The 14605-nt window shown below is 52.6% G+C and overlaps 1 protein-coding gene across 2 annotated transcripts; it reads left to right on the plus strand.

The window, feature by feature from the left end:
• The first annotated feature begins 474 nt into the window (after positions 1–474).
• Positions 475–11678, plus strand: LEP (leptin). Of its 2 annotated transcripts, XM_012664761.1 has the most exons (3): positions 475–500; positions 9282–9453; positions 11110–11678. In XM_012664761.1, exons 2-3 carry the CDS (start codon positions 9310–9312, stop codon positions 11467–11469), a joined length of 504 nt encoding a protein of 167 aa, XP_012520215.1. In that variant the 5' UTR covers positions 475–500; positions 9282–9309; the 3' UTR covers positions 11470–11678. The 2 variants fall into 2 exon arrangements, with proteins under 2 accessions (XP_012520215.1, XP_012520216.1); XM_012664762.1 differs by lacking the exon at positions 475–500 and having other exon boundaries at positions 9302–9453; positions 11113–11597.
• The last annotated feature ends 2927 nt before the right edge of the window (positions 11679–14605 follow it).

Below are 14605 nucleotides of genomic sequence, written 5' to 3' on the forward strand. Positions count from 1 at the left end.
GCTTCCCGGGCGCCAAGAACCGTCGGTGCCGAGACAGTGCCGGCTGCGCGGGGCTCACCATCTGTGCGCCACCGGCCCGCGGGGACGCCGCCGGGTCCCCCAGCCGGCTCAGCAGAGCCCCTCGCCGCCACCCAGCTCTGGCCGCGCCCCGCGCTGCTGGAAGCACTGTCCGGCACTGCCGATCCCGTGCCACAGTCGCCTCGGGCGGGACCTCGAGGATTTCTGGCTCCTGTCAGCTGCCCCCACACTTTCGCGACGTACCCGAGGGTGAGCGCGTGGCTCCCGGCGCAGCCCAGGCTCTCCCTCGAGGCGCCCTGAGGCGTGCACCGCGGCCCGGCCCGCAGCCGCTGGACCAGACGCTGCCGGGTGGGGCGGGGCGGGAGCTGGCGCTTGGGGTGCGCCCGGCCTGCCCGGCACTTGCGCAAGTTGCGCTGGGCGTCTATAAGAGGGGCGGGCAGGCATGGAGCCCCGGAGGAGTCGCGGCGGCCAACAGCTGCGAGGTAAGGTCCGGGGCGCTCCTTTCTCTTTCTCCACTGGACTTTCTTGGCAGGCTACAGCGCCCCACCCTACTCTGGAGCCCGGGGAAACTGAGGCAGGCAGGAGGCAGGGTGGATGGCTTGGTTCTGGACTGTGATAGCTTTGCACCGAGTTCTAGCCAGAGGGAATGTGCTGGGAGCTGGGGAGCGTTGGATTCGGGGTTGGGGCTGTGCCAAGTGCCCAAAAGTTAGGACTCTGTCCTTGTAGGGCCAGCAAAGGCCCCAGGAGACCGTCCGACCCGCCTGCCTTGATGACTCCGCAGAATCGAGATGCTTTAGAAATTGCCTTGAGCTTATCCCCAAAGATCAGGGTGCCCCACCCCCATCTTGAGGGGATAAATTTGGGGGGTGCAGGGGACCCAGGTGCGAGGGGTCAGTTTCTGAGGACTGGACATCGCCTTGGGCTGCGGATAAGAATCCAGGCATCGTTTTCCAGCAAGGGGGGCCCATCCCCTGAATGGGAGGGGCTGTATAAGGCCAAGTCCCAGGAAGAGGGCGATGATGGAGCAGAGGTGGGGAGAAAAACTGTCAGGAAGAACCCAAAGCTCCCAGAGAACTTGTGCTGGGCTCACCACAGCAGACCTTAAAGCCATGCAAATTGCCTTCCTCACGATCCATAAAATGGGGTTTCATGGGAAAGGCCTGTTATTCTCATGTTTCTCACCGTTATGGAATTTCTAGCCAGGACTATTGAATACACACTGTTGGCACAGGGGCCCCAGGGGAGACCCTCAGGGCCACCTATCACCTTCCTTCTCTCCAGGCTTGCTCTAGATTTCACTGTGGGTGTGGTCGCCCTTATACTTCTGTTTGTATGGCTTAACGATGGTGGCACTTTGGAAAAGTGACTTTAATACAGTTAGATCCAAGTGAGACGCGTGGCCTGGTTGTCATTTGAGAATAGCAGCTTTGAAGAGGATGAGATGATTAATTTCTGCAGGAAGGATGATCTTCAGGGGAGGTGGGCGGAGGGCAGGGGCTTGGCCACACCACTCTGGGAGCCGGAGCTCTCCAACTACCCTTCGCAGCATAGGAATTGACCTCTGTCAGCTCGTCGTGTTTGTTCTGTTGAATTCTGAGGCGGGCAGAGGGCAGCTGGGACTGCGGAGAGAGTTCCCAATCTCTTTCCCACCAGGATGGTCGTCGGAACCAAACGGGGAGAGGAGGGCTTCTACCGACCCAGGCACTCCCATCCTAACGCCCAGAAAGGCCTCGCTCAGCATGCGTCTCGTTTGGGCAGGGGGAGGAAGGACAGGAAGGACAGGGGGTGCTTTCAGGTTCTTTCCTTTCTCAAGCAGTTGAGAACGTTGGGCTGAGGGGAACATTTCCATGCTGGCTAAAGGAGCGTCCTTCTCATATTTGCTACATCTTATGCTCAAAATAACTCTTCTTGGTATTTGAGGGAAATATTTCCCTCCCCCTCTGTTCCAGGAAATGGCTCCAAGCGCCAAGGACAGAGCCAGGGAGGTTGCAGTGAATTCCTGCCCATGAGCCCCAGGCGGATTCCTCGCATATCTGAGTGGCCCGTGCAGGGCGCGAAGGTGGCCGCCTGGGAGAGCTGTCCTCCCAAGTCAATGTCCCGCCTCCACCTGGCCTACCACCCAGGGGAGCACTGGAGTCATGGAGAGAAGAGAAGCTCCAGGGAGGTAGCATCCTTGTGGTGCAGGCATCCCTGAACAGCATTGGTGCGATTTAAAGGAAAATTGAGCCACAATCTCCAGCAGTCAGTCAATGAATCAGTAGGCCCCATCCCCACCTGGGGACTTCAGCAGCTGCAACTCCCTCTGGCCTCTCAGCAGAGACCTTTGAAATTCTTCGTTGTCCACACAGTTGTCTCAGAAAAAAACAGGAAGAGAGGTTGTTTCTGCTTAAAAACAGCACACCTGGTGCCCGGGCCCATGGAGTCCTTTGCATTTATTCCACCTGTGACAACAGATACGTCGCTTTCCTCAGCGAACGGCATGTTAACACCGTTCCTTCTCAATTTGGTGGCTCTCCGGAATGGGAGCTGTAGTCAGCGTCCATGCCGACATTTCACTGATACTAGAGAAGATTTAGTGCCCATCTGTGCTCTGGGGTGCTCCAGGCTGGGGGGATGCCAAGGAAGAGGAGAGAAGCCACGGAGAAGACAGGAGAGCAGAGCAGAGGTCTCCGGGAAGGACAGGGGGTGCACGGGTCAGGAGCAGGGGCAGGAGCCAAGCTCATGCATGGGTCCGTGGCAGGGAGCACCCAGGGATGACAGTCTAGATGGAGCAGAGCCAGGAAGCTGAAGGGTGTTGGGGCCAGAAACAGACAAAGGTCCCCGAGAAAGGGAGACCTGGACCCACTGAAGCTTTTTCTGTCTTAATTAAGACAGCTTATTAAGAAGTCTTGCTGGGCAAAAGTAAATTCTAGGATGTGACTTTAAGATGGAACAAGTAAACCGTCATAGAGGTAGGTTAACCTGGTTAGTCGATAAAGATCAAGAATGAGAAATATCTCATTTATTCGTTCAATAAATATTTAACGAACACCTGCTCCATGCCAGACCTGTGGTAGGTGCTGGGACAAGTATAGGTGTCACTAATAGATCATGGCCCCGTGTCCCTCTGAGTCTAGCTGGCACGTCAGATGCCCCTCGCGCAGCCTCCAAGATGCCTCTAACAATTGACCAGAGTTCACATAGGAGTTGAAACGCATTTGTTATCCCTGATGGGAGCAGATCTGAGGGTAGTTTCCGATGGCTACCGGTGAAGGATGTTAACATGATTTCTCAAACGAGGCTTTGGTTGCAAACAAGATAAAAATCACTTATGTTAGCACAGTGTTTTCCAAACTGTATATTGTGACCAATATTTGAAAAAAAGAACTAAGACTGTCATGAGTGCATCACCCATAGTAAGGGTGAATTTTATTTCTTGACATTTATTTCTCTTACGTGTGTGTATATGTCTCCAGCAAAAAATGTATTTAGAAAGTTGAAAGTTATTCTAGTGAGTATAAGTGGAAAAGGGTATCTTATACTGGAGACTAAGGACAGGGAGGGCCACCAAGTCTCATGAGGGCCCAGAACCAAAAACCACAGAGATGGTCAGGAAGGAGCCCAGGCAGTGACCACTTCTCAGTAGCCGTGTGGACCGTGGTCTCTCAGCTACTCCGCGCACAGGAGAGAAGAGCCTCTTGGTCTCTTGCTTACCACTGGTCAGGCAGTTGTGGCCAAGGGAGCTGGAGTGTAACTGCAAACACGGCCACCAGGGATTGTGTGTGTGTGTGTGTGTGTGTGTGTGTGTGTGTGTGTGTGTGTCCCGAGTAGGTCAGATCTCCCAGTGGCCCCCCACTACACGTGGAATCAAGCCTCCAAAAGTCTAGCTCTCCAGCCTTCCACACTCCAGCCCTCAACCATACTGAATTCTCCCAAACCCACCAGGGTGGGAGGGAAGGACAGTCAGGGAGCCCATGGCTGTGGGGTGGGGGCGGAATTTGTGTGGGAAGAGGACTTACCCTAGCCAAAGCTTTTTCATCATAATTAGCAGCAAATACCACATTACCCTAATTTAATTCACACTAGCATGCAAAAGACTACCAGGGAGAGAGGTGTAAAAAACTGGAAGGCTGGAGAAGAAGGAAGAGAGAGAAGAGTGTCCTGGGTGCCTTGCTAACCTCTAGTACTTTTGACTAAGGCTAGCAGTCTCCAGCAGCAAATGCCTCTGTGACCCAGAACCCTCCCCTGCCCCCACCTCCCTCTGTTCCCCCCACTGCTGTCATCCAAAGACTGTGGGCAGGCCTGGGTCTAGGAAATAGTGGACATCTCTGCCCACCCCCACTCCCACCTTGACATTGAGGCCCCACTTGGGCTGCCTCATCCCCTGGGGTGGAGGGAAGGCCAGGCAGCTCGGGTCTGGAGGCCACCAGCTTCTTGGGGAAATGAGGGTGGAGCGGGGGCCCTGCCCACAAGTGCCAAAGTGGAGGCTGCAGGGGGAGTCACCCCAGGACTGCGAGTAAAGGTGGGGCCGGGTGAAGTCAGGGGCGGAATCCTGGCGGTGGATGGTGCAGCTGTATGAGCCTCCCCACTGGCCCCAGCCTGTTTTCTGTGATTACATTTCATTATCTGGGGCTGCCCCAGGGGCCTCTCTTCCTAGTTTTTCTCTTTTCTTCTCCAGCGCACCGTGGCAGGGGATGATGGTAGAGATGATGGGAGAAGCAGTCCCTTAATTAAAGGAGAAGGAAGACAGCCCGGGAAGAGCTAGAGCGAGGTGGCCCTGGGGAGCCGGAGGCACAAGGCGTGATGGAGATGGCAGGGTAGGGGCTCGCACCGCCCTGGAGTCCCCTCCCCTCTCCAGACTCTGCTTCAGCCGTGCTCAGAGGACAGAAAAGATGCTGTATCAACATTTCAGGGGTTCATCTTTTAAGTTTTATAAAACGACAGCTGTGAAATGTTCAAAACCGCTTTGGAAACTTTGGGGGAGAAAAGGCTTTGCGGCCCACGCAGATGGCCGACCGGCTGACCACTGACCGGCTGACCACAGCCTTTCTCCCTGCCCACGGTGCCCCACCCACCCCACCCCACCCCCAGCTGCCCCCGTGCTCTCCTGTGGCTGCCCCAGCCGCTGCTCCCGGTCTACATCCCAGGAACTCAGACCCCAGTTCCGACTGGCAGCTGGACAGGCCACCTGCACGTCCCGCCAGGACTCGCAGATCAGCAGGTCCCCGTCTCCTCTTTCCCAAACCTCTCCCCCTGTCTCTCCAATGTCCGTCTCCATCCCTCTAGTCAACCGGCTGGAAACATCTGCCCCTCAGAGCAGAAGGCAGCCTCACGGCCCCACAATCCCAGCCCAACCCCTTCCCTGCCTCGTGGCCCATCACACCCTCGCATCACGCCCTCCTGCCCGCTAGGAGCCACGTCTCCTAAACCCACCTGTGTTCTCCCGCCTCTGCCAGGGCTGCCCCTCTCCTCCACCTTCACAAACTCAATTCCTACCCACTCTCAGGGCCTTTATCAAATGCCACCTCCTCCAGGACACCTCCCTGATTCCTTCACTAGAAATGGTGATGATGACAGCCGACATTGGGGTTGGCTGTGTGCCAGGCACAGATTAGCTCTTTACTTGCTTTATCTCATAGCAGCCCCAAGTGGGCATTGTGACTCTGTCACCCCTGTTTTACAGCTAAGAAAACTGAGGCACAGAGAGGTTAGCTAACTTTCCCAAGGTCCTATTCCCTGACTCAAACACAGTTTCCTGAACCTTAACATTCATAACTTTAAGCAGATGACTTCCTTCCCTGAGTTACCCAAGGCATTTTATCTGTTTAAATGTCTTCCCTTGCATTGCAGTTAATTATGTAAACTCTTAAACCAGTTGCTTAAGGGCACAATTTTGTTCTTTACTTTGATTTTTAACAAATACTATATGTAAGTAGTTGACAAAATCGAATATAGTAGTACCCTGCCTAGGCTTCCTGGGAAAACCCCAGCTCTACGCTGTCCCTCTCCATTCCTGCTGCCTGCTTTCCTGTGCTCCACGTCTCTTTCTTCTTTGTGCCTGGCCCACCACGGGCAATGAATGAACATCAGCGGCCAGCTGTCGAACCTACATTGAGCAATCATGGTGTCTCGGGCTCTGTGTCAATGACGCTGCATTTGCTGCCTTGAACTATCCCTCCTCTCCTCGTCCCCACACCCTGCTCTTCCCGGCCTTTCTGTCTCCCCTTCTTGGCCACGGCCAGGCCCTACCTAGGGACTGAGACTCAGGTGAACGAAGAAAGACTTGGTGTCCACTCTTTTCTGATGCCTATGTTGGGGTGTGTTATTAAGTCAGTTCGAATTAAGTTCAGCTGCATTTAGCAGAGACCCAAAAGAGCAGTGGCTTGAACAAGGCAGAGATCATGTCTCTCACATACACCCAGCACACGCCCAGAGACAGGTAGTCCAAGGCCAGCATGGCGTCTCGGCTGCCCGAGGTCCTTGGGAACCCAGGAACCCTGTGGCTTCCTGCTCTGTCGTCCACGAGGTAAGGCCTTTGTCCTCCTGGTCCAAGCTGGCGCTGGATTGCCGGCTACCACATCCACATTTCAGGCATCAATACAGGAAGGAATGAAAAAGGAAGAGGCAAAGGCACACAACAGGGTCCTGAGAACTGCCACATGACACGTCTACTTGTGTTTAATTGGCCAGAGTTTGGTTGCATGGCCATATGTGGTTGGGAGAAGCTGGCAAGTGTAGTACTTATTTTGAGTGGCCACAGCCCTACCTAAGACTTGGATTTTCTACGGCTGGGGAAGAAGGGCAGACTAGATACTGGGGACAACTGGTAGTTTCTACTGTGTTCTCTCTGTGTGTGCATGAGCACATTTGTGTGTGCTGGTGGGGCAGGTTCTTGCCAGCGCTCTAATCTCAGACGGCCTGTTACCAGTTCTCTCTGCAGCACCCAGAAGCCTCCCGTAAACCTGGCCTCTCAGGCAGACTCACGCAGGCCAGCTTCCCATATCCATGTTTTCAAGGAACTGCAATTTATTTTCAGGACCCATTGAAGTATATTGTCAGTGGTGATGGAGGTGGCTTGTAAAACTGTTTTTCCATTTAGGTTTCAGAGGGTGGCCATTACATGAGAGTGACTATGACCAGAGTTAATCTGGTAATAAATTCTCTTGGGAAGGAAGGTGTCAACAACACATGAATCTTAGAAAAGGATACAGCTCCATCTTGTGCCTTGGTGGGAGGGTTGTGGGGGAAGACTCAGAAGTACCCTGTTGAGATGCCTGTGGAAGGCAGTGGGCCAGACGCTAGATTCAGAGTTGGCTACAGGTAGTGTTGGCAGGAAGTTATAATAATTTTAAAGAAGCCAGCATCTACTCCCCCCGCCCTGTGCTGGACACACACACCATGGGCAGGGGCGCCAGGGGTTCATCTCATTTACCCTTGAGTCAGACAGTGGTGTTAGCTCCACTTTACTGATAGGAGCCAGTGCTTTAGGGAAGTCAAGTACCTCGCCCAGAGACACAGGGCAAACAAGGGCAGAGCCTGCTGCTGAAGCCCCGGGGTCTAACCACTACACCCTCCCACCTTCGCCAGGGTCTCATGGGGTCATACTGCGGAGTAGCACTGTTTAACTCTGTTCCACAAACATTTGGTGTATTGCTCAGCTAACAAGTGGTTAATAGAGGAAGTTTTACTTTTTTAAGAGAGAAAACATGCACAAAAACATCTGAACTGCCTTTTCCCAAATTACTTAAGAGATTTTCATATTTGAAGTTGATATGGGGGTACAATTTTACAGCTTCCCCCTAGAGCAGGGTGTTTGTTTCCAAGGGCCATGTTCATAGGAGCTGTCCTTGGTTGGGAATTAAGGTGGTTTATAATTTGGGCTTTTCCGTAAAACCTGGAAAGGCTGGTGGAGTGGGTTGCAAAGGCTCCCACCTCTCATTTTTTTCTCTTCTGTAATTCAGATTTAAAAAATGCCTTTGTTCAAACATTATAAATAATCTGTAAAAAGACTGCTCATTTTTATTATATTGCCAGAAAATGAATTCTAATATTGCCACCTATGGACAAAAAATGTATTACCTGTTTTCATCAAGACCCAGAAGAGGAAGAACACAAAAATCAGAGATTAATTTTGCTACCATCTCCAGAACCTTCATCCTAATATTTACTTGCATTTCATTATCGTCTCAGGCTCACACACGCATACTTAGCACGGATCATTGGCCACAGACTCGCCTATACTTATCTTTATTACCTTTTGCCTCATGTATCTCATTAAAACTTTGCTGTTTAATCAAGGATCTGCATAGTCTTCATTTTAGAATTCATGGTTCCAAGACTTAAAGTTTCACACATTCTGGGTGACCGTGTCATGCTGTCGTCTGCCTCCACACCTTTGCACTCACTGATTTCCCGGCCACTTATGACAACCACTTTCTACTTGTTCTAACCCCTTCTCAGTATTTAACCCAGCTCAGGCGACACTTCTTCCAGGGAGCCCGCTTTGTGCTCCGGTGGTATCTTGCGTTCCTTGCAAAGCCCCTTCTTCCTGCGTTAGTGCGTCTGTCAGCCACGCCAGGGTAGAGAGCGTCCGTGTTCACCACGGTATCCTTGGCTCCTAGTGCTGTGTCCAACGTGTTAGGTGGCCGGTGAGTGCTGGTGGGATTCAGGCTCCCCAAGGGAGAGCAAGGAGCAGCAAAGCCAGCGGTAAAGGCCACCACAGTGTCAGCGGGCTGCTGGGAGACAGTGATGGAGAGGACGAGTAAGAACATAATCTCTAGTAACAGGGCGGAGGAGAGGACATTCCACACCTTTACAGCTCTTTTACAGGCGTCATCCACTTTGGTCCTCATAGAGCCTGGAGATAGGGACATTACAGGGATGAAGGTGGAGCAGGGTTTTTGCAGGTATGTGATATGCCTAAAGTTACGCAGTGAGCGAATGGCTGGACTCACACCAGACCTGTCCTCTTTCCCTTGAAGTACACAGTGAAGCCCTCATCGTCCCCACCACGTCCCTTTGGTCACAGTCCAGCTCACTGCTCTGCTCTGCAGGACACCTCATGGAGGTTTTATTGGCCAGGCCATAATCCTCTTCCCAAGGAGGAAGAGGATTCTCATCACTGCATGTCTAGATCATGACATGTCTTTGGCTTTGAGGCGGTGGAAGCGAGGCAGGAAGCAAAGCTCATTTCCATCCACGTTCTGTGATGTGCCCGGGAGTGGGCCGATGGGTGTATTCTGAGATGCCAGCCCCTTGCAACGTGTGGTTCCTTCTGTTTCCAGGCCCAAGAAGCACATCCTGGGAAGGAAAATGCGTTGTGCACCCCTGTGCCAGTTCCTGTGGCTCTGGCCCTATCTGTCCTACGTTCAAGCGGTGCCCATCGGAAAAGTTCAGGATGACACCAAAACCCTCATCAAGACAATTGTCACCAGGATCAATGACATTTCACACACGGTAGGGAGGGCCTGGGGGGACAAAGTAGAACTGTGGCCAGCCCAGCACTGGCTCCTAGTGGGACTGGAACCAGATAGTCCAAGAAACATTTACTGAGTGCCTTCTGAATGCCAGGCCCCTGCTGGAAGCTGAGGAGGATTTGAAAGCCCAGGGCTCCTTGGTTGTTTCCTTTGGCCCCTCTTCCTGCTGGGAGTCAGGGGTGAGTGGCTCCAATTCTAAACCACCGTAAGAGCATTTAACCTTGACACATGTTTCCATTTAAAAACCGTAGGCTTCTCTGGTATCAGGAGGCCACATGTGCTTGTTTTCACTCTACCGTGGGGAAACCGGGCCTCAGAGGTCAGCCGACGCGCGTGCGGGCAGGCCCACTGCCTCTTCTTTCCTTGCCCCTCTGACTCTGCCTCCCGCACTTGCCTTCCTCCCTGACTTCACCCCTTGTGTGCCATCGGCAGTGCCCAGACCCCCAGTGGCAGCCCCTCTGGGCCTCTGCCCCATCTCTAGGTGTGCTTGTCGTTAAGGTTCTCATAGCGCCAGCTGCCCCTGGCCCTGTGAAGTGTCCCGTACTCCTCTAGCCCTGCCTCTCAAGGCCAGCCAGAAGAGCCAGTCTACCCTCTCTTGCATTCAGCCTTCTGCATATTTTCAAACAGCAGTCAGTGCCCACCCTGCTCCAGCAGGCCTGGACCTACAGCCATTTCCCAGCTGAGGTCTGTATTTGGAATTAGGAAGACTAAGTGTGAATCTTCACACTTCTGTTCTCTGTGACATCTTAAGCAAGTTCCGTAATGTCTTTAAGCCTTGGTTTCATCATCTAGATAATGGGAATAGCATAGTCTTCACAAGGCTGTTATGAGATCCAAATTAGATAAAGCAAGTGACTCCCCTCTTCCCCCACCCCACATGGAGCCACCCGGAGATTTCCATATCTCCTGGCCACTGTGGGTGTCTGACAGTGGCCTTGGGCAGCCAGAGAGAAGTGAAGTGTCTAGAAGCAGGGACAGCTCAGAATTAGATAGAGTCTAAAGCATCTCATAGAGAAAAAGTCTTAAATCTCCTTTCAAAATAGTCATTCGACAAGGCTGCCTGTGATAGAACCAGAGTGTCCCAACTTGGGTGGTGACAATATGTACTATCAGGACAGCAAAGGAGGGTGACTGCTGAGGCGGTTGCCTGAGCGCTGCAGGCGCTGGACAGAGGAGGGAGGTGGGACCCCTGGGGGCACAGCCTTGATCCTCAGGGAGGAAGGGCTGCGTGAGAACCCAGCTGGGAGGGAGGAGTCTACAGGGTGGAGAGCGTGGGATGGCTGGGGAGGGTCTGCTTACGCAGGACCTCAGAACCCTGGGGAAGAGGCTCAGCTAACTAGAACTAGGGCATCAAGGCTGGGTCTTCAGCAGAGGCCATTTGGAGAAAGGAATGGCCTGGGAACATTGGTCTGGAATGGAGGGTGAGGTGGTTTGGGAAGGGCAAGGGCCCAGGAGACCAGGTCAGGGCTTGGCAGTCACCTAGGCACAGGAAATAAGGGCCTGGACCAAAATGGTGAGGAAGGGGGCGAGGAGGCGGCCCAGAGAAGGAGCTTCCATGGCAGTGGGGAAGGCAAAGGGCCTTGAGAATGACCCCCCGCCATGCTGAGTGCTTGCTGTCCTGCTTCCTCCTGCACAGCAGTCGGTCTCCTCCAAACAGAGGGTCACCGGTTTGGACTTCATTCCTGGGGTCCACCCTGTCCTGAGCTTGTCCAAGATGGACCAGACATTGGCGATCTACCAACAGATCCTCACCAGTCTGCCTTCCAGAAACATGATCCAAATATCTAACGACCTGGAGAACCTCCGGGACCTTCTCCACCTGCTGGCCTCCTCCAAGAGCTGCCCCTTGCCCTGGGCCAATGGCCTGGACTCCTTGGCGAGTCTGGGAAGTGTCCTGGAAGCCTCACTCTACTCCACAGAGGTTGTGGCCCTGAGCAGGCTGCAGGGGTCTCTGCAGGACATGCTGCAGCAGCTGGACCTCAGCCCCGGGTGCTGAGGCCTTCAAGGCTGCTCTTCCTCCAAGGACAACGTTGAGGAAGGAAACCTTGGCTTCCGGGTGTCTCCAGGAGAAGAGAGCCTTGTGTGGGCACCCCGTATCCAGGACTCTGTCCGTTTCTCTCACTCCTCTAAACCACCCTTTGAAAGGCATAAGACTCTAAGCCTCCATGTTGCTTAAAACCAAAGATACATACACTGATCCCATTCCCACTAGGAAGGGGGGGGGTCCATCCAGCAAAGAGTGGACTGTGTCTGTGATTCTCACCAAATTCTTCAGCCACCAAGAGGAGTTGTCTCGGCCCCTCCCCATTCCATCTCCCTCTCACTGCGCGCTTCAGTGTGACCTGGGGTAATTTCAAAGAAGGGGCCCAGAGCCTTTGGACGATCAAAACAAGGTTCCATCTGAGAATTCTGGGGAGTACCGTGAAGGCTACATCCATGCACAGCTGGAAACTCCCAAGCAATGCAAGTTGGAAGCACTTATTTATTTATTATGTATTTTATTATGGGCGGATTTGAAGCAAAGCATCAGCTTTTCCAGGTTCCTTGGGGTCATCCAGGGATAGGGGTGCTCCTGGGGTGCTTTTTCAATCTCATAGATGGATGTGGCCAAGACAAACCCATTATGAGTGACTTGAGGACTGGGATTGTCTGAGCAAGAGCTGGCAGAGGTGGCTCTGGAGTTAATTCTCTTATAACTGGTTTTGTTTCGACTGTGATGCATTGTAAGTCACAGTCCTTGTCCTAGCATTGCCCTGAGCAGATATCCAAGGGCCAGGTTATTTTAAAAAGAAGAAAGTTAATTTTGTCAACTGTAATATGTAGCTATGTGCACCCAGGGGTTGACAGGTGGGAGAAGGATCCGGAATGTGTTTTCTGAATAACATTTATGTATTGGGTTCTTTAGAAGGGGTAAGGTTGTTTTCTGATCTGCAACCACTTAGGATGTTTTCCATGAAAGTAGCAAAGGATAACTCTTTTGGGGGGCGCTGAGGTCTGAGGGAGCCCCTGTGGAGGGAGCCCCCATGGAGGGAAGCCTATTTGTTGGGGTGGAGGTGAGATCTGGCCGCCTCTCACTGCTGCAGAGTGGCCTTTCCTATCAGGGACAGAGGGTCCCACACTTGAGACGGTGATCCTCAGAGCAGGGGTCCTTGCCGTGACCCTCTGAATGGTCCAGGGTTGATCCACTATGGGTTTATTACTTGACAGTGTTCCTGTTTGGAGTTTTCATTCCAAATTGTAGTTCTCGTGTGATCAGCTAATCCAAAGCAAAGCCACATCTCCCACCCAATCTGGGGGGATTTATTCCGATGGAAAAGCAAAATCCCACGGGTCCCAAGACAGGACAGGCAGGCACTGCTGGGTGAGTGCCAGGACCCAAGACCAGGCCGCCAGGATCACCCTTCCCCTTGGAGGTCACATTCTGTAGGATGGACAAGGAGGCTTGGGTTTTTCCACCATTCTGCTGCTGTGATGTAGCTACCACGCTGTGGGTGGTGGATCTGTCCAAGGAAACTTGAATCAAAGCAATAAACTTTAAGACTGAGCACCTGCTTCCACTTCGTGCTCAGCCCTGTCTGGTGCTGTGGGCTCGAGAAGCTCACCAAGTAAACATTAAAACCTAGTCCTGCCCTCAGGGACTTTGCATTCCCCATGTTCAAACCTCACTCACCCACGTACTGAGGTTACCCCAGCAGCCGAAGAGCTGAAAGCACCACGCATCGCCGGCAGCTGGGAGATGGCATGAGCTGAGGGGAGCCCACAGGTAACCCCGCTTGCACTTCATAGCATTTCGACTTTTCAGGGCACATTAGCATCTATACTGTGTAGCCACATCGCTGTGAAGCAGGATAACTGAGACTTTAAAACTAAGAAAATATTTAAGACTGTAATAGCTGATAGGTGGACCAGGACTACAGCCCAGGTCCCCTGAACCCCCAGAGCATCCCTCGAGCCAGGTAATCCTCTCGAGAAAGACTGGAGCAGGGAAGACCAGAGTGCTTTCCAGAAGAGAGGTGTTTCGAGGCAGATTTTGAAGGAGGTGAGGTATGTGAATGGTGTGCAGGGAGGAGGCTGTTTTGTTGGAAGCTTTGGTACATGGAGACAGGGAGGTGAAGGTGCCGGCACCGAATTATAGCGAAAGGCAGAGACAGAAGGGATGGGAGGGAAAGGGACATGTTAAAGGGACATTGAAGGGGAAAGGAGTTTGACATTAAAAGAGGTAAGTCACAAGTCCTGGAGCAGAGGCTTGCGCAGTGGTCAGGGTCGGACCTGCTCTGGGAAACACGCGGCAGATCATCGCGGCCACCTAACCAGGCTGCGATGTCTCAAGCCTTTTGCTCACAAAACTTGATACTGTGGTTCATTCTCAGAATGTGAAACTTCCCAAATGTAAATGATTGTCTTTTTTTTACTTACAATTTTTTTTCTTGTTTTATTTAAAAAAAAACTAAATAAATTAACTTTGCCCCCTAGTCTTTGTTTTCTGTTGCTTTTCATAGAGGGGCTTCGGGAGAGCTGTTTGTGTGTGACAGGGCAAGGCCTGGCTGGCCCCCATCCACCGCCGGGGTCAGCTCCGCCCGGGCTTGGCCACGGCCAGCCACCAGTTATTCAGGCAAAAGGATTACCCTGGAGCCAGAGCTGGCAACGAGCACATTCTACACCAGTCAGTGCGGTGCTGCGAGTCAGCCTTGGGAAGCACCAAATTATTTAAAAAACAAAAAAAGAACAACAACAACAAAAATCCATGCAAACAATCAAACCAAAAAAAACCCCATGCAGCCCAGTAACAGAGACCCAAGCAGGTTCGTAGAGTGGAAGAAAAGAGGGAAATTCTCTTGCTGCAGGCACAGAGCACAGCCAACCCTGCAGTGCACACAGGACCTGACAGTGTCCACCCAAATCAGGGGACTTGGAGGGCTGCCCCGCCAAAGGCAATCACTTCCATGAGCACTTTCAAAGACCCTCCCCTCTTCAGAAAAGTTGCTGGTTGCTCTGAGGGTTAAATGAGATGACTCAGCACAGTGTCTGGATTTGAGCAAACCTTTCTTCCCTTCCCATCCCAATTAGCAACAGGCTTAAATGTCAGTGACCCTGGACCAAGGAACACATGGATGTCAACTCACAATAAGCAT

The sequence above is a fragment of the Propithecus coquereli genome, unplaced genomic scaffold (assembly GCF_000956105.1).
Source record: "Propithecus coquereli isolate 6110/MARCELLA unplaced genomic scaffold, Pcoq_1.0 Scaffold91, whole genome shotgun sequence".
Taxonomy (NCBI): Eukaryota; Metazoa; Chordata; class Mammalia; order Primates; family Indriidae; genus Propithecus; species Propithecus coquereli.